Source organism: Vidua macroura, chromosome 2, assembly GCF_024509145.1.
Source record: "Vidua macroura isolate BioBank_ID:100142 chromosome 2, ASM2450914v1, whole genome shotgun sequence".
Classification (NCBI taxonomy): Eukaryota; Metazoa; Chordata; class Aves; order Passeriformes; family Viduidae; genus Vidua; species Vidua macroura.
The window spans coordinates 25010420-25033753 of record NC_071572.1 but is presented as its reverse complement, the minus strand read 5'-3'; the positions used below and the strand labels follow the sequence as shown (position 1 = coordinate 25033753).

Here is a 23334-nt window from a genome sequence, read left to right as displayed (position 1 = left end):
ATTTTAACACTGTTCTGAACAGTCCTCATTTTTGCCCTTAGACTGCTAAGGGGCAAACCCCCCTATTCCTAATTACTTCAGCCATCTCCATAGTGTTGAGTGCATACAAATGCATTATACAAATAGTATTTGCTGAGCTATCCACTCAGACAATGTTTGCACTTCCCCCTGCCCTTTTATTTTTTTTTTAATGCTTTTACTGCAGGAAAAACTTTGGTTACTGTTTCACCTACATTCACATTTCTAATTTTCATTATCATTGTTCCATTTCTTCAACTTCAGCATCATGAAAGAGATGTGTGAAAAAACAGGGGAAAATTCACTGTAGTTTGAATTAAAATTGACTTCTTCGAAACCTGAAATAAAAAGCTGGTATTATCTTATTTTCACTATCTCCTCTGCAATCCCTTTAACTAAACACACTCAGTAGTTATGCCGTTCTCTGCTCAAGTGAAACCTGGTGTTGATCACTGCCTTTTTTACTTAATCACCAATATAGGACTCTATGGAGCAAGTTTAAACCTCAGCTCACTTGAAACATACACAAAGTCCTGAAAAACAGGCTTAGCAATGGCATCATCATGAAGCCTTTAACAGGGAGCAGTGTTAATAGGTGTAATTAAAACTGAATGACGTATTTTTCCTCCCAACATTCCCAAGAAGACAATGTTTTCTTTCATACACTTCTACGCTTCCCTCTGACAAGTTTTGACATGACTGCTTATTCAAGCTCGAGTCTGAACACAGGCACACACTCCTTTAATACAATAGTACCTAAAATTTTGTCTGAGCAGTTCCATCATGCAGACCACTGTAGCATTCTACTCATGCTACCAAACTGGCAGCTCTGCAGCTTTGTGGACATTAAATATCTATCAAAATGTGGATGTTACTTTAGCTCAAAGCTTAAAGTGAGTGTCTTTCATTTAGTCACAAAAGACAAATAGTATACAGGACATAACGGCAGGGGTTTACTTTTACTTTCAAAAACATATGAGGGGGTTAAAATACTGTTCGAACATGACAACATCTCACAACCATTTTTTAATTAATTGCAACATAAAAAAAGTCCATGTCAGCTGCTTTGCCAAAGACAATGGCTTTTTCATGTCACAATTTCAATTGATGCCTGCAAGTACCACAGTCTCCTAGGCAGTATATGCTAAATTAAACTCCAGCCCACAGCTAAGAATATGCTTTAATAAAAAGCTATCATTTAGCTGAACAGGAAAATCTTTTGAACAGTGAAATCATCAACTCAGTCACAACTGCCTAAGGAAGCAGCTTTTCAGAAAGAGGCAGACGAGACTTTAATTCACTACTCGCATCACTTTACACAATAAAATGCAGAGAAGCATACAAAAGTGCTGTGCTTCATTTATTCTGAAATCTCAAACTGAAGAGTTCTCCCCACTCCAGACTAGAGTTGGTTCACAGCTTGGGATATTTTAAAGGTCACCATGAAAAGTGTCTTGAAGCCCTACTAATATATTCAAATCCTCCTCAGAACAGCTGCCTCAAAAGCTGCAAATCACACTGGAAGAGGGAAGAAAATAAAGTTCAGATGTGCCTACAAGTAACAGAACAAAAAAAAGAAAAGGCCATTGAACCTTGAGGAAAGCAGATCCAGGAACTAAAAATGTAAACATTTAAAATTACAACTTACACTTCTGAAGGAGGTCTCTGTTTGTAATAGATGGAGCATGAGCTATCACTGCTGAGGGGTCTGAGGACTGCACACAGGCACCGCATTTTGAGAGCGTTGTGACACAGCTTAGCTCAGCAACCCCTCTGCTGCAGCTTTTAATTTCCTAGGGCTAAACTTCCCAGTCAAGCTCCTCTCCCAGGGACTGCTGCTCAGCGTATGACATCAGCCTGCACACTTGCAGGCTCAGGGATCCACCAAAGTGGGGGAAGCACAAAGAGTTTTCTGACTCAAGCTGATCTGTATTCCATGCTCCAGTTACTCAGAGTAATTGTAATGTTCCAGCTCCACAAATTTTATCCAGACTGCTACGTCTGTGATGCAAGTGTAGAATATGTTTGGGACATGTTATCTCAGAGAACAGAAGAATCTAGCAAAATTAATGTTTCAACAAGTAAAGATTTGTGAATAGCTTTCTTGCTGCTGAGAACTGGCTTGATATTTGCCAATTTGCAAAATAAAAAAAGCAGGTGTTAGTAATTTTCAACTGCCTTTTCATCAAATTAAATTTTCTTCTGGTAAGATATTTCTTCTGCCTGTTTTAATATAAATATACTGCTGTTTAAACAAAGCAAAAAAGTTTAACACCCCATTCTACCCCTCCAAAATTACATACCTGATGCTGGTTACATTGGGTCTGTACTATCCATATTTCCTCAAAAGAATTTTTTGTGCACTGATCAACGGGGCCTTATTTTTTAAATTATGTTATCCAACCTTCAGTAAATCCTCCACTCAAATATCTTTCCTCTTGTCATTTTTGGATATAGTCCATAGTAAGTCCCAGTCCTAGCTTCTGCCTCTTTTTTTTTTTTCTTTTTTTTTTTTTTCCTAGACTTTCTTGTTTCACTGAACTTTGCTTTGCTGCTTGTGATCTTTTCCAGCCAGGTAGCATTTCATGTTCCTGGCACTCCTTATCCTGTTCCAACTACCTATTTCTGTACTTTGTGTCCAACTGGGTATTTTAATCTGCAGGACATTCACTCTTTCACACCTTTGATTACTCGTTCTGTTACTTCTCTTACTGGAAGGCAAGCATATGTTCATGATCAGAAGCACACACAGGAACAGTGCTAGATTGACTAAACTCTACACCCTTAAGGTAGTACTGGTCTCACCAGCAAGCAAAATTATCTCCTAAAATAATACCACATATTGGAATACCTACCTTTAGATGTGAACTGGGATCTTCAAGCAAAACTAAACCTGATACAATGGAGCCAAAAAAGCTGGGACTGTTGGGGAATAAAGTAAATAAAACAGGGACAGTGTACAGTGGCACTACAGCCACTGTGAGAAGAGAACATGGAAAACTCAGAGCTCTGCCAGAGCACCACCCAACCGTACCTGGCAAACTCCACCTTTTCAGCTCTAGCCGGTGGCTTAAGACTCAATTACAAGATACAATGACAGATCTGAGGAAAAATTACTTAATCCTTCAAAAACCTTGATTCATTAAGCAGAAGGAATTTAAACTCTGGAAAAAAAGTATGCAATAGCTCCAAAACAATTCCTGAGACAAAAAGGTATCTACCAAATTTGAAGACAGCATAAAATAGGAGAAATTATTTTGTACACAAAGTTTTAACACCTGGATAAAACTTATAAAGCCACAACTAAAACCAAAAGAAGAATCTCTTCCCAAACTTAATAGAAAGATTTTGTTGTTGCTGTTATTATCAGAGGCAAATACATCTTCAGAAACACATAGCTCTGGAACCTGAACTCTTATATGGGCTGCATTAGGCTTTATTCCCATTTCTTCACATCCACATACACTCAGGTCGCCAATACTTTAATAGTCTTTTAATAGTTTGACTATTAATAATTTAACTTAATGAAATGAAAGATGTTTGTGGCTTTGAAGATTTGAACATGACAAATGTCTTATTCTTTAAATAACATAACTGACCCCCTTCAGCCCAGACTGTGTATTTACATAAACATGCACATACATGAACATATATGCACAAACAAACCCTTATTCTGCATTAACTGAATGAAAGCCCCTATGTTGCTGCTGCATATGATCAAGAAGTAAATGACAAAAGATAAAGTGGAAACAGAATTGCATTCATACTGGATGGCATTTAAGAGAAAGGAATAAAAAGTCACATTTCAATTGTATGCCCCTTGTACATCTCCAACCCCATCCCTAGGACTGCTATTTAGAACCTACTTCACAAGAATGCTATTCAAAGGAAGTTTTTCTCTAGAAGTGCACAGTAATTCTGAGCACACTAATATAGTGTTTTGCCTATACATACACACAGACTTTACAAGGTCTCAACAACATTTTAACAGGCCTTACAACACTGCTTGAAGAACACCATTGATAGCTCAGAAAATGACACGAAAAACCCCCACTACCAAACCAAATTTTAATGTAAGTGATACAATCACTCTGAAGAAAGAATACAATTAATGCTTTAGCCAACTTCCTTAAAGCTTTTTTTTTTAGCCAGTGACAGTAAAAAACAATAATAAAAGTAGTATATTTTATAAAAATTTTAAAAATATTCATCTAGAGCAATTCTCTAGGAGATTTTTTTATTGGTATGGGTTCCCAGAAAAACAAGCACCCTAATAAAATGAGAAGAAAATACTAATTTTGTGATACAAGAATTTGACATTTACTGGAGTTTTTCTGTAAAAGGGTTTTCAGAAGTACAGTAATTGCATATGTGTTCAGTTTGTGAATTGCACAGAGCTCATGGCAAGAAACAACCTTCTGTAGACAGTAAGAACTTATGTTCCAAATCAAACTGTCCCAGACAGTTCCCTTTTCTTCTCTAAAATGCTACTGAATAGCACAGATGCTACAAACATGATATTAAAGTCCAAGTATTCCACATACACTTATTCCTTTGCCCTATTTTTGCTAGTATGAAAACACATGGGTTTGGACACTCTTGTAAAATTGTACTTGCAAAACAGCCAACTAACACTGCCTTTTCTTAAAAACCTTAAACCTTGGTATTTTACCCAGTATAAACAGCAGTGTAGTTGTTTCACCATTACTACAATCATGGCTGTCCTCAAACCTCAAGGCAATTTTTAAATTTAGGTTTATAGGGGATTTTTTAATCACTAAAATCATTTTGGCTAAACAGACAAAGAGACAGTTCTGAGTATTTTACATTTCTTCATGCCTCCAACCAGTTTGTTATTTCTCTCTTTCCCTCTGCTTTGAAACAATGTAATTAAAAAGTTTTCCAGCATTCTGAGAGGAAGAGATTCAGAGCTGCTGAAAGCCACCTTCTGATTTTTCATGGCAGCTGTCTCAACCAGAATATTCAGGTTACTTGCTACCTACAGCAGTGTTGAACAACAAAAATTAAGGTAACAGAATAATAAAATGGGGGTAATTACAAAGAGTAGGATGCAATTCTGTTGACTCATGCCTAATAACACAATAGCATTAAACAGAAAACTCTGTATCAACTTCTCTTCCCTTGAGCTATCTAATACAAACAAACTTCCACAACCCTGCTTAACTTTTCTATCATACTTATATTGTCTCCACCAGGATTTGATGTCAAGAGGACTTGAGAGACCTGAAGCTGAATTTTTCTTAGGACATCTTCCACAAAAAGAAATATGAAAGAAGAAATGTTTCTCTTCTCCATTTGCTGAAGAAACAGCTTTCCTCCCTCCCATTTCTATCACCATTTCTCTGAGTTCTGAGATAATCCTTTACAGATATCCCTGAATCTAAAGAAATGTAGATGATCACTTTGCTGTCACATGTCATCTTCCATCTATAGGTTAAATCCCAGACCTCTGGGGAAGAGCATAAAGACTCAAACAACATAAATCTATTCCCAAGAGTATTAAAAATCATTTACAGAAAATGGTACTAAGAATAGAGTAATTTGGAAAAAAGCAAACACATAGGGATTTCATTGGAGGGCATTTAAAAATATTTTTGTTTTGCTGAATTTTAATGACAAAAATTTACCTTCTTTCTGCCTATTCTGTAATGTGAATTTGCAGCTTGATTTTTCCAGCTGGGGTTGGAATATAGTTACATGTATTGTTAACATATATGAAAGTTCAGAGTATTTGGTAACTAGAAGGTTTTTTGTCTTTATAACATTATGAGTAAAGCTCACAAACATACCACAACTGTTGCTGTTAAAACAAAGATTGAGTTCCTGCAAGAAACTAACACAATAGGAAAAACATCTATTGTGATCCCCTTGGTCTTCTAAGTGCTAAAAGTATTCAAAATGACTTTACTTTAGTCCAACACAACAAGACAAAGAGGAGAGAAGTGTGTGAAGCAAGAACAAGATATATCCTGTGAGAATTTGTCCTATAGGTAACCTCCAAGAGTAAGCCATGGTTCTGTCCTGCACCAACAGCAAGCATAAACAGCCCCAATCAAACAGCTGCTTCAACATGAGAGTCATCAGAATACAAGTATATAGCAAAAGCTATGAAAACAGTGAAAATTGACTATTTTAATCAAATTCTGGCCTCAGCACTTTTCCCTCAAGGTGATACAGGGCATTTTCCATACAAATTTCAGGTCTGTCCAAAAGCTGAGCAACCTACATCATGTTAACTAAGCATCCTACACTTCTTACAGAAAATAGGAATTTTGTAAACCTCACACTTCTCTCATACCACTCAAAAGTAAACCTAAGGGTTTAATACAGTTTGAACTTAAGTATATACAGGCATTTACAGGGCTAAGTTACAATGCACCCAACTGTCTAAGTTGCCTAAGTCATGTCAGTTTTGCCATAATTTCACAAGCTTGTTTTTATCTCAACATTTTTAAAACAAAAATGACACTAGTAAAAATTGTTTTACTTATTCAGAGTCCAGCATGTGTTCTTTCAATGAAAAAGTTCTCTCAAATAGTTGATAATGCACTGCCAAAAGTGACAAGCTGTCTTGATCACATGAAACAGCTTTGTTTTATGGGACATTCAGTCTTTTTTTTAAAGTGTACGGTTTTTTCTCAAACAAGTTTTACCACAACAAATGTATCAAAAGAGACATCACAGCTTTACAATTCTAGTGTATATTTGTAATTTCTCAAGTGTATATTTTGCATTTTTGTATCAGATTCAGAAGACCACAAAGTTAACATACCTGTGTTCTGTGAGGACATTTACTGCTGATGGGTGGTTGGCACAGTATGTAAGGTATAAGCTTTTCATTTGTGGCATCAAATTTAGAAAACATCCTCCAACCCTCTGCTGAGCTTCAGGCAACCTAAAAACAGAGTAATAAAGATGAGAATACTGTAATACCAACCAGACAGAGAAATACATTAAAGCACTCCAGAAAAGCAGTGTGTACTGTGTGGTGGGTTTGGCTGGGGTAGAGTTAATTTTCTTCACAGTGGCTGGTAGGGGACCATGTTTTAGATTTGTGCAGTAGCGTAAGGGTGACAGAAGGGATGAAACTCTTCTACAGAGCAGCTCCCACTTGAAGGACTACGCCTCTTCAGCAGAAGGCTGTATGGCCAATTGCATAACCCCCACTGAAGTTAACCAGAAGATGGGCCACTAGCTTTCATCAGTCCTAGATTACAAACTTATTCACGACACCTTGTCTAAACCACTGTACAACATGTGCAAGATGAAATGTTTCAATTTCCCCATGTCCTTGCTTTCCTTCCATAAAGGCTGCATTGCCTAATATAAATATGCTGAATTTTCCTTCTTTGCAAGACATGACTGTGGATTTTACTGTTGTTGTTAATCTTTTTAATTACTCTTAAAACCAGTACTTCATTCTTCACATCAGCTGTAAAGCTAAATGAGCCCTCGCTGAGTACTTGATGCACATACTGTTAACACAGTCAAAGAGCTGCATTCTAAGATTAGTTCCAACAATTCTTTCTGGAAGAAATTTTTTTTTTTCCTAAAAAAGAAATTTTACAGAAGTCATATTTTCTGTAGTTGTCCCAGACATGTACATAAAGCTCCTAAACATCAATATTAAGCATCTCCCCTTTAGAAAAAAGTGAGAGATGCTCCAGTGAACTTCAGTGGGAAAGAAACCATTCAGCTTTCCAGGACAACCACTCCTGCAGGCAGGGGATATTCCCTTTCTGCTCAAACACAGTCATCTTGTCCCAGTCCTTAGGTTTGCTCATAGCAGTCAAAATTCAAAGTTCCCAAGAAATTCTCCCCCAAATTCCAAAACAACAAGTCTGTCTCCTATTAAGCTGTTCAGTCCCTCTGCACAGTATGGGAAGACTACCCAAAATGAAGCAAAAATTGACTGTAGAGGTGCTCCAAATGCGAGTCAGAGGGAACATATGCCCTGATTTGAGAGCAACATTCATTACAGATACCCAGAAAATGACAGCTGAATCCCCAGCTAACACATCACACAGACACACTCAGGTCACAATATCAACACTCCTTATATCAAAGGCCAGGGCTCATATTTTAAGTCTGCATCTTTTATTTTTAAGAAGTTTAAATTCTGAAGTCAATAGAGTGGCTACTTTTGCAGGTGATTAGGGGAAAATCAAGCATACTGAGGGAATGCTATTCTTACAGCCTTGCCAAGCAGCATTTCCTGCCAAGCAGCTGGCCCCCTTTAATAAATCTAGCATGAGCTAATAATACATTCTTCGAGTAATAGATGCAGCCGAAGTCTCAAACTCTGAAGACATACTCAAGGCATATAACTCAGTATTAAATAGCAAGAGGCTCCAATAAACAGTTGCTAAAAATGGTTAAATTCCCATTTCATACTGTAGTGATGGGGGTGGAGGGTGAATTATGGCTGTTTGCACCAAGCAGACATCTGTGTCTTCTCAGTCTGCTGTTCTTTTAGCAGAATCAAAGACTGACATTATTCTCTTTCACATGTTGCACATGCACTGCCACTTTATACTGCACATTCTTTGTTGAATTAAGATAATTAATAGACTTTGTAAGGGGGTGGTAACTCATCCCCTATGACTTTTCTAATCCATGTATTTTAGTTCCAAGTGCTCTACTATTTTCAGCAGATAAACTATATCTCCTTTACCTACTGAAAAAAATCAACAATTTAATGCCTATCACCACATCATAAAAATCTTTTACTAATTAATGTGCTCCATAAAGGCCATAGTTATTTTACAGTTGACTCTGAAGTTATCACCCAACATTATTATCATATATAACACTTTAATTAAAAAGGAATCACATCTAAATATGTACACATATATTTAAGTTATACCAACTTCCATTAAAAGAAAGCCAGATACATGCTTTAATTCTATTTGCAAGTGTAAAGGAACCATAACAAAGCCTCTGCTGTTGTACACATGCTAGAGGAATCCCCATGTGACTACATCTAAACTACCTAACATTGTCTGCTTGTTGGAGTTGCATCCAACAGCTATCAGTTCTGTTTCTCCAGACTTACAATGGGCACCCAGTGCATGGTAATTTGAAGAAAGAAATAAAAAGTAAATGTAATTGAACTCCAATGGGTGCTGTTTGTGAAGAAACTAAACATTATCTCCTGAGGCTTCACAGTTAACAAGGTTACTGAAATAAGGGGCCATTGCAACTTTCTGAGAGACTCCTTGTACAAATTAGGCACTACTCAACTTATTCACAATCCTTCAGTCTAACTTTCACCCTCTTCACTACCACACTTTTCACTAATTGTCTAATTGTCTTATTTCTCAGACATCAGTTACTATGCATGTTTGTCTCAGGATATCTAAAGACACTGCATTCAAATTCCCTTCATATCAATAGCCTTATTTCTGTTGATACTCATGATAACCAGAAGTAAAGGATGGTACTGGGACTTAACAGACTTAATTTGTATCTGCACTCCAAAACCAAACCTGAAATACTAGTGAGTTTTGGACTAGATTTAAATAGTCTCCCCCTCTCTGTTTTTGTTGCTTGGGGTTGTTTTAAATTCCATTCCACTTCAGGATCATCCCCAAACATTAAGTATCTGCTTGCACTTAAACAGAGAACAAGACAACAGTTCCTGTGACTGCAAGAGGAGGGACATGAGGGAAAGAGAAGACAAACCCCAGCTATGGCTGTTACAGGGCAAGGAGCTAAGCCTGTGATACTACATAAAAGACTTCAGTTTGCTACAGAGGAGATCATATCTAGCAGTCTATGTAGGCTGGTGTCACCAGCCAGCCTGTGTGTCATGTGTCCCTCCTTACTGAGAAATACAGCCATGGACTGACAGATTCTACTTCCAGATGAATGGAAGATTCTTTTCTGGAGCAGGAGATCAAATCAGGTTCACCCTCCTGCTACAAAAATACCCAGAGAACAACACTTCCAATAGAGATCATTTATATCAGGCCAGAGATCACCTGATGGCCACTGACTTTGTTCACAGAGACTCTTCTGCTGTGTGAACTACTGCAGAACTGATCTTTGGCACAGGACCACAGCCCTGGAATGAGACCTAGAGCACTGGACCACTCTTTGTCTTCCAGAGATCAGAGCACGGAGCACTCTTGCTATGTTTCACTGTCAGAAATCTACTCTTTCACAACTGAAGGCTCCAACAGCATCTCTCTGCCTTGTCTGTTACAGTTCTTTTCCATCCATGAACCAAGTGCACTGGAAGTTGATCAGCCAAAAAAGCACCTTTGAAGCCTAGCAGCTAGAAGATTCTCACTCAATGCTAGTTAGATTTATTCCATGCACCACTTTTGTTTGGTAAATTAAGAAGAGAAGTTACAAAGGTGGAAACAACCCCAACCTGGACAAGTTCAAAGAGGACAAACCTTTAACAAGAACCAGAAGACCTTCAAGACTGTGAGCAGGATGAGAGAGTGGCACAGAACTAAACCCAAACCATATCTAAACAACCATTTCCCCCAAACACACAAAAAACCCACTATAGCATTATATGTTCTGAAAAAAACCCACAACCCAATGATTAACACCACGAGGATTAAACAAGCCAAAGTGGCACAGGCAAGAAGGAGGAAAGCATAGTAAAGTTTCTGCCACTGAAGTATGTGCCAGGATTTGTTTAAGAGAAAACTCAAATGACAAACTGTCTCAAGGTAGGCGTGGAATTCAAAAAACATTTCACTCTCATGCCCAAGAAAAGGAATTTGTCATGCAAGGTAGGCTGGCAGCATTACAATTGGCAGAATGACAGTATTTGGTCATTCTGACATGTCAAGTTAGAATAAAACACCACATCGGATGTTGCCTCGATGAAGTGCCTCAATGATGGAACTATAAGCTCTCTGCCAAAAATAAAATAAAATGATAAATCTATTTTCAGCCTGGGAGCTAGTCTGAGTTTACAGAACAGGTTCACCAGCCAAAAAAACATGGCAAAATGACAAGAAAAGAAAAGAAGGCAGCAGAGCACACATTCTTCTACATGATGGGAATCATGATGGATTAGTGGATCAGATTCCAAACAGGAGGATGCTGTACACTCAAGTTAATGTGCTATGATGAAAATTAAACTGAAAATACAACTCGGCATGATGAGCATATTTATGAAATGAAAATAAGACAAAATGTTTGCAATAACGCTTCAGTAACTCTAGGGCATCACTTTCTCTGCCCATCTACTAGTATCCAGCATGTTCCTATAGTTTATTATACAGCAGCATTCCACTTAGCAGAAAGAAGAAATAAAGGACATTATGAAAAGGTGCTTTAAAACAGTTTAAGCCAAGCAGAGTTATTAATGAAGCTTCATGAGCTTGAAGCTCCATTATGGTATCACTTTAACTTACATTGCAGGTAAAAATGAAGTTTGCGTTAATATTTGTTTAAAGGTATATGTAAAGGTATATTTAAAGGTATATACTCTTTTCCTCTCATTTTTAAGACCACCTTAAAAAAAAAAGTTTTAAAAGATGACAGTCTGTTCTATGCAAAGAATTTCATTTCCCCTAACTTCTGATACAAAGAAACAAAATCATGGTAACAAGCAAATGAGTGACAAGAAACAAAAGGAAACATTTGAGTATGTTGGCAAATGGACACTTTCAGAGATTTAGGCATTTAACTGATCAAGTCAAACTTGCCAGAATGACAATCCTTCTTTCTCACAGCATGAAAGACAGACCATTTCAAGAGTACACACCATCCTCCCTTCCCCTCTTTCTGGTCTAAGTTACCTAGAGGCAGGAGAGAGAGACAGAAGGCAGGTGGTGGGAGGGCGTGGGATCTGAAGTCAGCAACAGTACCAGGCATATGTCACTGCCTAGTGCAGATGCAGCTTATCCTTTCCCATGACAAGGCTACTTCTTCACACAGAGCAGCTCAGGGAGAGGTGGGAGAGGTCAAAATAAGACATACTGAGGTGATCCAAAGCTCACTGTTGCCAAAAGAGGTATTTTCTTCTCCATCCAAGACATGAATTCGTTCCCACAGCAAACTGAAACTTATTAAGCCCCCAGTAGCACTTCAAATTACTAACTTGGCAGAAAATAAGAAAATTTGTATTAGGAAGTTGCCTTAGCTCACCATGTGGTCAGACAAAACTAGAATATAGGCAAGGAAAATGACACAGCTGAGGTCAGGAATGTAAATTACACTTTCAGTGGAGTCTCAGAAAATTGTTAGGACGATCCAAAGGCAATATGGTCATCTTTCTTACACACCCAAGTGCTGAGATAACAAGCTGAAAAATACCAAGTTACCACTTCAGCCTAAATTACGGAAGGAGGACTAGTGTCTTCATGCCCGCCTTTCTGCGCTCCACGCTTCCTATATAGTGAAGAACAAGCATTGAGGGGTTTTATTTAATTGCTCTTTCTGCCTATCCTGCACATCTCTCCCAGTACACTCTGATGACCACTTTTGCTCAGGCCAGAAGAATACCAAGTACAAGCATTCTCATACAGTGTCCTTCATCCAAGTCACTTACCTCCTTCCACTTACCTGTTCCACCATCACATAAAGTTCCTCCATTCTTTCTTTCTTTCTCTTACTTTGAAGAAAATATTTAAAATTCATGTCCCCAAAACCAAAACCACCACTTTCCTACCGGTATGCATTTGCATCATGAAAATCCAAAACTTCTTTTAAACTATATCAAAATTTCTATCTTTGCAATTGCGTCCTGTTGCAATTGCAATATGTATCTCTACAAACAGTCAATACATTCTCTAAACATCTATTACTGTGCTCCTCTGGCAACAACTCTTGAAGTAAAACGAAAAAAAAAAAAATCTATGCTCAACAAAATATGCAACTAAAATAATAGACTATATTTGCATGTTAGCATTTACTCTATCCAGTATGCATGATACTTACTTGGTGCATTCTTCTAAAGACTGTACAAGCATTTGCTGGAAAGAACTTATTTCTTCCAGGTTTCCCATTAAGTACGAAGTATTTGTCAAGGTTAACCTGGAGCCAAAGCAAATAAAACATGTTTACGTTTGCAGCTATTGACTAACTGTGCATTAATACTTCCTATAGCATAAAAGAAAATGCTTACTGGTTCTTAGATCAAGGACCAGACTGTTTCAATCAGCAAACTGAATAAAAGCAATCCCTGCCTCAAGAATCACACAGTTCACAGAGGCAAATTCGCACGGACATGAACATTTTGACCATGTTAACCCTCCCCAATACATGAGAGATCTCAGTTTAAAATACAGGACAAACTCACATACTTTTCACTGGCTTGTAATGGTCGCAGGTAGTTTGAAAGCATTGTTTGTAGCTCCTTAGCATATTCATTTTCTGTTTCTAATATATTTTGTAGCACCTACAATAAATGACAATTGCTAATTGGTACTTTTTAAGATATATGAATATCAGTTTTAAAGCATACTAAAATTTATTTAGCATGAAAAAAACTTAAATGAGAGTTCCTACTTTAAAAATGCAAATATCTGCAAATATTGAATACTATACATCTATGAAATTCACAGGGGGAAAAAAACACACTACACCAGATGAGCCGTCCTTTAGCTATATAAAAAAAAAATAATTGTAAACTTACAGGATTATCACTACATTTTGCTGCAAAATTTCAGTTACACAGAGTTTTCCTCCAAAGCCAGGGGTAATTATTCCCCCTATGTACTTCAGAACAGTCACAGATCATCAGAGGATGGTAAAGCACAATAGAATTAGCAAGAGAAATGAACAGTGTCCATTTCTCAGTCTCAATTACAACACATTGCAACTAAGGTTGCTAGTGGAGTGTTCAGATGCATTAAATAACCTGCTAGAACACCTGAATATTAACAGATTTACAAAGATCAAGTAATTTCCAACTTCACTTACCAATATAATTAGCACTATTACATTATTTTTAAATAGTGCTGCCTAACCTTACACTGGGAGTACGCTACCATAAGAAAATTGCAATACACTGATGGAAAGCCAGGTATTTATAAAATACAGCACGCACTTGGGTTTTGGCTGAATATAAATCAAACAAGTAGAATAACCCCAAGTATGTACAGGAAAACATTTTACTGGGCCATTTCTTGGGAGCCTGCTTTAGGATATCCTCCTGTATTACCATATCAGGTTCTACTGTGCTTTTAGAAGGCAACTTATTTTTTGCCTCCAAAAGTTATTCAGCAAGGGAATCACCAGAATTAAATGGAGTTTAGTGAACAGAGCTGAACTTCAAAAACTTACTGCTAGTCAGTGGTCATAAGCCACAGCACAAACCTCATTTTGTTACATGCCATATTTGTCAAGCCTACAGTAATATCTCATTTCAGCATTTATAGGAACGACTGTAATTGAGTGCATTATTCACTGTTGTAGTCAATACTCTTTCTTAGGAAATAAAAAAAGGCATTCATTCCTAAATGCAAACCTGATGAAATAACTTTAAATAGTTCAGTATGTCAATGAAGAATTCACTGTCCCTTTCATTGGTGTCACTGATTCTGCTTATTCCTTGAATGCTTCTATTCATTTGGGGAGAGAGAGAGAGAGAGAGAGAAACCATTTTTGAGTCCATTCTTTTGTTCCAAGCCTGAATCTTGAACTGAAGATTAAAATGTCTCCATTCTCTGCTAAACACTGTGACAGAAGAATGTCACAGGGAAAGTTATGGCTACTAACTGGGAAATTACAGCATAAAGTACAATATGGGCACACAAATTTAAAAAAAAATGCTAAGGCTTTTTTTTTTACCATTTAGACCAGGGAAATAAAATATCTCTGTCAGTCATAGCACTAACTCCATCTTTTCTTTTACATATATAAAACAGAGAAAGCAAATAGTTCAAATGCAAATATAGAAGTACTTGGCATCCATGAGGTTCAAAACTAAGTGCAAAACCAATCTTTTTCAATATGGTTTTTCCCACAAAAATCTCCCAGCCCAAAGTCATTACACTGGCAGGAAAAATTAGTAGGGAAAAGGAGACTGAAAGCCAGGGACAAAACCACAGTGTCCTGATGAAGACCCAAACAGTACTAAAAGACACTGAAAGATAAAAATTAACAAATTTGCTAAAGATCTTTAAAGACTGCACCACTATCCCATTTTCTCAAAGACTACTTCCATTCTGTGCTATAAACAGCTGTCTGAAAAGCTTGAAATAAAACTCTGTCATGCTGGACACACTTCATTACTCTCCTTGTGCTGGTTTGGATTTTTCTTTGAGGATTTTCTTTGCCATATGAAGAACATGGGGTTAGAGGGCGGGGGGGGTAATAACAAGAAAGTTTAAAAACTAGAATTAGTAACCTGACAGTTAGTGGGAAAAGGAAAATGAATGCCACTAAATAAAACTATGCTACAAAACCTGTGCAGAGTACCAGATACACATCTTTTTATTTTAGTAATTCACGATGTTACACAATACTTGAGATATACACAGTTTCAACAGTGCCCAGAACATATTAAATCTATTATCCTTCCTTTTTAACAAGTACAGTTTTCACTGCACACAACATTTTTTTACTTTGACTATATTTTTTAAAGAATAAGCTTGCTTACATAGCTCTAAAACATGATTTCTGTGATATCTTGCATTCTTCCAGCTTGACTTACCTACCTCATTGAGAAGCTATAAGGATTATTAGACTGTGCTTTGAAGTGACAAGTAGTCATTACTGCAAGTCCGTATTTTGAAACCAGAAATCCCTTACATTCCTCACATCCACATCTCGTCCGCATGATCTAATAATCACCTTTCTTCCCTTTCCTGCTTTCTGCGCATTCTGGCTGCTGCAAGACCCCATGAGACCTCCAAGACCTTGTTTCCACAACTGCACCACAACATTTGCACAGATCCGCCCGAGCACCGAAAGAGCAGCGTTGAACGGCAGCCTGTGCAGCCCGTAACACTGATGAATGGCAGGCACAGACAGCTGAGCTCATACAGCACCAGCTCTCTCAATCACACGGCATACAAAATTCAAGCATGGTTAACAATTCTGTCACACAAAACCTCAGCCTTCTCCCTACCACCCAAAAATGGATTTAAAATTACCTACACAAAGATGATTGCCTTCCAAATCAGTGGGAGAAAAGGCAGAGTTCAGAGATGCACTCAGGCATGATCCTGTAGCACACTGACATTTTATCACAGTAGTATTGCACTTAACCAAAATATCACATAGTTGAGCAAAATTGTGATCAGTATGTAATTTTCCTAGATGACGAGAAATTGCTGAACTCCTTAGAACAGGCCCTTGAGAGGGGCACTGCACAAGTATACCACATCTTGAGGGGCCTCAAAAACTTATATGAACTTCAGTGGACACTTTGATCCAACTTTAAAAGTGTGATCTCAAAAGGAGTGTTTATTTTTTACTACTTCTCAAACACTTAAAAGAAAACAAGGTCATCCAAATACTCATAACTGTGGAGAAATTTGCCCATTTCTTCACCTGCTTTTAGAACAGCTACCTAATCTCAAAGCAACTGTAAATGGAGAGAACCTGATTTGATTCTGGATACAAAGTTATAACCTCTCAAGGGATCTGAAGCAAAAATAAAACTCAGTATCACCTGCTCTGTCTTCAGGGAATAACATGTAACAATACACCCACTTCTTCAGTAATAGGCTACTAAATTACTTCTACATGAAAAATACTGCATCACAAGTCTGGTTCGTATTACACACTGCTAGAGACTTGTACCATTTTCTGAAGGACAAAACCTCAGCATTCTCTACTAACCTGAATTCCTGAACCAGGCCAAATGTACATACATAACCAATATCTGTCTTCTCAGCAACATGTAGTGCAAGGAGCAATAATTAAGCACACTGAGACCAGAAGGCATGTGATTTGTCTCACGAACTCCAGACGGAGCTGTGAATCCACAGAAATAAAGAACATGTTTACAAGGGGGCGAAGAGCAGACGAAAGTGGTGAAAGCAGTCTCCTCTTTACATTAAGTACTTTCCCTTAGCCTATCCCAGTCCTCCTCCCAGAAGGGGAGCCTCTCCTACCACTTTCTGAACGGCCCTTTGATTTTGTCCTCAGTCCAAATGTATCCTCAGGTGCTGCCTGCACAAAACCTCCCCTAGGGTAAACAGCAATAAATAACTGTGAGGACTATAGAGTCTCAGCACATCTGCATGTGGGGACAGCCACAACCCAAAAATAGTACACAGTCCCAGAGTAGCAGTCTCAACTCAAGCTTGGTAGCCAAGACAGCCTTAAAGACAGATTTCAACATTTACTCCTTCACTCAAGCTATATCCTTTCAGCTACCACTTGCCAAAAGTTTTTTTTAAAGATCTTCTGTTTTTACCTCAGCTGATGACATACAGCACAGGGAAGTCCCATGTCTGCAGCTTAGGTATTAAGACAGAACAAAAACTCAACTCAGAAGTTCACTTCAGTGAATGGGTTTGCTGTTTGTCTTTATCTTCATGCACAACATGTAAAAATCATACATATTTAATAATAACTGAAAATATTCCATAGATATTTTGCCATCAGAAGCACAAAATGTATTTCAGGAAAATCTAAATACGTCAACATGTCTAATTTACGTTTCAGACACAGCAGTAGAGTTTTACTTCTCTGAAACAATGGGCAAGGTACAGCACAGCCTCTCATTTTCTAAACCAGAAGAATAAAATGGTGACTTAAAAAAAAAAAAAAATAGGGGTATTTGCCATACTGTGGAAAAATGTGAAAATGACAATTATCCAATTAACTTCAGACAGACTTAAGACCAGCACTCTAGGGTCATTGCTGTAATTTACAACATATTTGTATATTATTATGAACTGGTCATTTTCACCCCCTACGATGTCATCGACAGTTATAGCAGTCAAAACAGTTGGCATCTCATTACATCACATTAATTGTACCAAGAAAGTTGCACCTGAGCAAGATATAAAATAAACTAAGCCTAAGAGTAGGTATATGATGATTACTAGGGTTTGGGGGTTTTTGGTTTTTTGTTTGTTTTTTAATTAAACTATTTTAAAAGCCAGCCACAGATGTATTTCCCAAAGTACAGCAGCTTGAGCCTCCACGATTAGAAAAGGCTATCCAGGGAACAATTATAAAAATCACACAAACCAAAGGCGATATTTCAAAATTGTATGGCATAACTTAGGTGCCTGAACAAATTCAACATTTACTTTCTCTTATTTTCACTTAAGTACACTTTCATCTCTCAAATTTGCAGCCACACGCTACAAGAACTTAAAAAGAAAAAACACTCTAGAGAGATACAGTGAAAACAAAAATAAATGAAATCAAGCCACTATTTTGTCACTGGATATACCACAGCAAAATCTTTACTTCCCGCAGTTTGAGGGAAGGGTGCGCCTGCAAGGATACTTTCCATTGTGACCAGCAGTTGTAGGATGCAGTAGCCAAAGAGCTGCAGCCCTCCCTCCACCACAGAATTGCAGCTACTGACAGAGGCAGGAACAGAGGCAGATGGAGGAGCAGGAGGTTGCTTCATAGCTTTCAGTTAGGGACTACAGACAAAACACCTCTGCTCCTCCAGGTGCTATTCATGCCACAACCACACAAGACAAAAACAGAAAATGATGCTTTATGCTCCTTCTTAAAAACTGACATATAAAATGAAAACCCATGACAGCTCCTTGGAAGAAGAGGGATAGAAAGGTTGTGCTTTGGTTTTACACCAGCAGGGAGCAGTGCTTAACAAAAACAGTAAGATGCTTTTGTGCTTGCCAATGTATCTACTCAATAAATAAATGATTCTCAACTAGGTTACAACATGCTTAAAGACGGAGTTGGGTATGTTTCTTACATGCATCTACTAAAGAGAGGTCTGAGTACTAGGATAAGAATTTCTGGGGGTGTGCTAAAGGCTCACTCTGCCTGTACTACCTCGCTGTGAAATCTATCCACCAGTATAAGGGAGAGGTTCCTTAAGTTAACAACAGAGTTGATTTACAAGCATCAATACAAAGGAAGCAAATTGAACATTTTGAAACAGTCTCTTATTCAACAAAAAGGACAAAAGTATTCTTAATTAGTTTAATACAGCAGAATTTCAGTAATTCATGGAGATTGGGGAATATTGATGTCACATGCCGGGGATGGCAGAAAAAAAAGGAAGTTAACAACTAGCAAAACAAGAGCATAATATTACATAAATGCCAATCATTCACTTACTTTAGACTATAATTTTTGCACCATGTTTAAGAATCCACATATGTGATATTCTATTAAACTAATAATGATCTTGTTTATATGAGAATCCACCAATACCCCTATCTAGTTTTGGTACTTCCTGCAAGACTGCATTTTTTTTGGTTTTTTTTTTTTTTGTTTTTTTTTGTTTTTTTTGCAGATAAAGAGCATTTAGTGAAATGACATTCTATTGTATATAACAGCTACATGGAAGAAAAAATGATCACTCACCACATTGTAATAACTTTTGTTAATTGCAGATGTATCAAAGCCTTTAGGTGGACTCTTCAATGTACCTGATTTGGGGGAGACTGGTTTTTCTGAAATAAAAGATATTTTGGGGTCAATGGGGTGCAATTTCACAGCTCAACACTAGAGGTCAAACAAACTGCTTTAAAATATTTATCAAGATACAGTGAAGATGGTGCTTCACTGAGAAACATACATAATTGTACTTGAAATTACTGGCAAAGAATCAATATGTTCACAATGAATGAAACTCCAGCCTCATTGAAGGCAAGCAGAAAAACTGCCATTCTTTTTCCTGGAACCAGAAAGTCATTTAATAAAACTTGCATTTCCAAATTCATTTTTTAAAAACAAGATGTTGTCATAGACTGCAATAAAAAAAAAAAAAAAAAGCAAAAAAAAAATCAGTAACAGGCATTTCCAAACCATATATGCACTTTCAAACAAAAACAGTATTAAGATTCAATATTGATTTAATGAACTCTGTGAAAGCAAGTGACCAATCAAAAGCTGAACACTCAGTCTCAAAATATAGATTCAAAACACTATACTAGTCAAGTGACTTACCTTATGCCCAGAAAATCATCTTTCAAAACAAATTATCTTTTGCTATTAATGAAGTATAGAATAAAAATGCTTATGCCCTTGAGTACAGGGTTCTTCATAGAAATAAATCCTTCCTACAACCCATAGGGAAGCTATCCCTCAGTAATGCATGCTCTTCCTAGAAGGACAACATTAATCTGCAAGATCAAAACAACAGTCCTGAGAGTTACTGAAGTGCTGGCCCAGAACAGAGAGGCAGAGAAAACACACTCCTAAAGCCTTCCCTCCCACCACTACCACTCCTCTAATTACAGAGGAGTAAACATGAGGTGAGAGAAAATCAAAAGCAACATGCTGCATGCTGCAGAAACAGCAAGTAAGATTTACAGCATCTCTTTTTGATCTCTCACACTTGACCGTGCACTCAACCAACTGAGAATGCTTGCGAGACTCTGTTTATCAGGACATTTTGGTGCTTTGGTTTGTCTGTTTCTGTATGTTTTTTAAATAATCAGGCTTCTCTAATATGCAAATGTCAAATAAGCACTTGAGTAATTTGCATCCAAGCTATAAAACAGCAAATTGTCAACTGAACTGCCCCAAACAAAACCACAGAAGCATAACCAAAATCTACCTACTGAAGGCTTTACCTTTATTTTAAAAGCCAGCTCCTCTTTCAAACACATTTTAATAAAGATATATGAATAATTTAACTCTAGTTTACCTGATACCTCAGGCTAAGAATAAATTATGCAAGTCTCAAACACCTCTCCAGGAGAAGCCCAGTCAGCCAAGCTAAGGGCCAGCAATGGAAAATTCCCATGGACAGCAGAGCTGACCAGGGAAGCACCATCATAAGCAGAACACTCCCTGAGGTACCAGCCTCTCCTGAGCAATTCAGGGCTTCTTCAGGCTCCCAGCTGCAGCCCATGGATGATGCTATCTCAAGCAAGCTGGCTCCAGCTGCAGATCGCCCTTTCATCTCCAGTACCAGGACAGCCTGGCAGGCCAGAGGCTTTAGCTAACAGCCCATGAAGAGCAGCTCAGGCCCCATAAGCACACAAATGCAAGTATCTTTAAGGGGATTTGCTCTGTATTGCAGTGGAACTTCCCCCAAAGAAGCTAATCTAAAAATAAAATGTAGTCTTAAAACATGAGCAAAGAAAAAAAAATATTCTCCTTATCACATTCAGAGATGACAGTAAAACCCTTTTGGTTAATATCCCCTGCCTACCCACCCCACATCAGATCTAAGCTGACACACAGCACAAAAACTGTTAGACCCAGCAGTTATCCAGCTGGGAACACTGATGCTCTCAGCCACCAGCCCTGCAATACATACGTACTCTGCTATACAGCCAAGTAATTCCAAATGACAGGACTCCTCCCACCCCCTTAGAACAAATCTGTAAAGGCAAGCAGATTTGCCATCAAACACTCAGTGTGAAAAGACCTAAAATCACCTCGTATGTATGGCTACTCATTTATATATTCATCTATAATGCTTCTCTATATGGGACAATTAAAATTCTTTTCTTTGTACTGAATGATGAAAATGATGTCATTCCCACAAACTTGGTAATTTGCTTTCATTCTCTGGAAGCTCTTGGACTTATCCTACAATTTATAGTGACTTTCAGGTTTACTAAATACCTAAAGGTTTATTAATCATGCACCAAAAAGCATGAAAGGAGAAACCAGAGTTATTTAAGGATAAAAGTAAATACTTGTCACCGAATTTATCATAATACAGATGGCTGACCATTGTTAAGCTGTCTGATCACAGAATTCTGCTTCTTTGTTAACTTAAAGGGTGCAAAAATACCTCTCTTCCCTTAAGCTGCTGAAGAAAGTGGGAGACTTTTTTGCTGAAACATATAGAGTCATTTATATTGCCAGCTGTTCAGCTGATTCAGTTATCCATCAGAGACACTCACATGTCCAAATTCAGATTCAAAGACAGGACAGAAAAAAAAATTACACATTCATATAATTTTGCCTGAACAGTCATAATCAACATTTAGCTTTTAAAATGTAAAGGCCATTTCTATTGCAGAAACACAGAATCAGACACAGCAAATTAGTCCATCTGTCTATCGTGTCTGGTATTCTGCCTCCAAGCAGTGCCTTGCTTCATAAGGAGGAATAAGAAACAGTCTTGTTGCAATTAGCTTATTGCACAATGTATTACAGAGAAGAAAATCCTGATCTTGAACATAAGAAATCACTTTCTTTGTTTATGCTAAATTAAGTGTCATTTATTATCCTTGGTAATAGAACATTAGAGTATTTTGCAAACAGAGCACATTTCATTAAACATTTCAAGGAGGTACCACCCCCCTTCAGCACACTATGTCTTTATAAAGTCCACAGGCTTTTGAAACATAAAAAAAAACCCTGGCACCTTGCCCACTCTGCAGAGGCTCTATTTCTCAAAGCCCTGGAAGAGAGTGACCTGAGCCAGCTTTTCCCACACAGAAGATTTTTGCATCTCCAGCCACAATGGGCATCCCTTACATTAACACTGAAAGCACAGTGAAAATGGCTCAGCATACGATCAAATCCAAAGTTGGCAGGCATCTGCCCAAGTACAGTAAGAGATGGTATCCTGCTGGTGTCTGAAACCAAGAGCTAAGTTCCCACTGTCCATCTCTCTTGTGATCAAAGCATCACATTCAACTGCCCTCAGCCACACTTGACAATGCATTATCTAGTGATAAACCAGATGGACTTCACTGCACAGATCATCTTTTGGTGGAGAATGAGAATAGCACAGGCTTTTTAACATTACTTTTCCAGCAAATAATTATCCTCAGTGGAAGCAACTGCTTTTATAACCTTTCCCTAAGTGGTATAAGATGCCACAAACTCCCTAAAATGAAGTTATTTTGTTCTTTACAAATGTCTACTTATTGGCTGTAAAAAGACAATTTACCCAATCCTTCCCAATACTTTGTTTCTTTCTATTTTAACTTACATGCCCTTCAAATTATCTGACATTCCCACATTCTCTCTCTTCTGTCATGTCTTCCGTTTATGCCATATTCATTTTCATGCAACACTCTTACTTTATGCTACTCCACAGAGTATCTACTCCCCTCAGAATATACTTTACTAAAGCACTTTGACCCTACTGCCACAAGAACACATGGCAATTATTGTGCTGTGGTGCGTAATTTAGACAGATCCAATTTGGGTTATTTCATACGGCATTAGGGGAGGAAAGGTGTGTCAACAAGAACACCAAAAGCTGTGTGGTCCCTACCAGCAAAGTGCTACAAACAA

The 23334-nt window shown here is 37.8% G+C and overlaps 1 protein-coding gene across 5 annotated transcripts in view; it reads right to left on the bottom strand.

Annotated features, from left to right (window-relative positions):
• ARHGEF7 (Rho guanine nucleotide exchange factor 7) overlaps positions 1-23334 on the bottom strand; it is a 115925-nt gene that overhangs the window by 36497 nt on the left and 56094 nt on the right. For all 5 annotated transcript variants that reach the window (XM_053970272.1, XM_053970268.1, XM_053970269.1 and 2 more), the window contains 4 exons: positions 19486-19574; positions 13314-13408; positions 12949-13044; positions 6812-6934 (listed from right to left, as the gene is read on the bottom strand). In XM_053970272.1, coding sequence (XP_053826247.1) covers positions 6812-6934; positions 12949-13044; positions 13314-13408; positions 19486-19574 — 403 coding nt within the window. The remainder of the gene's footprint in view (positions 1-6811; positions 6935-12948; positions 13045-13313; positions 13409-19485; positions 19575-23334) is intronic.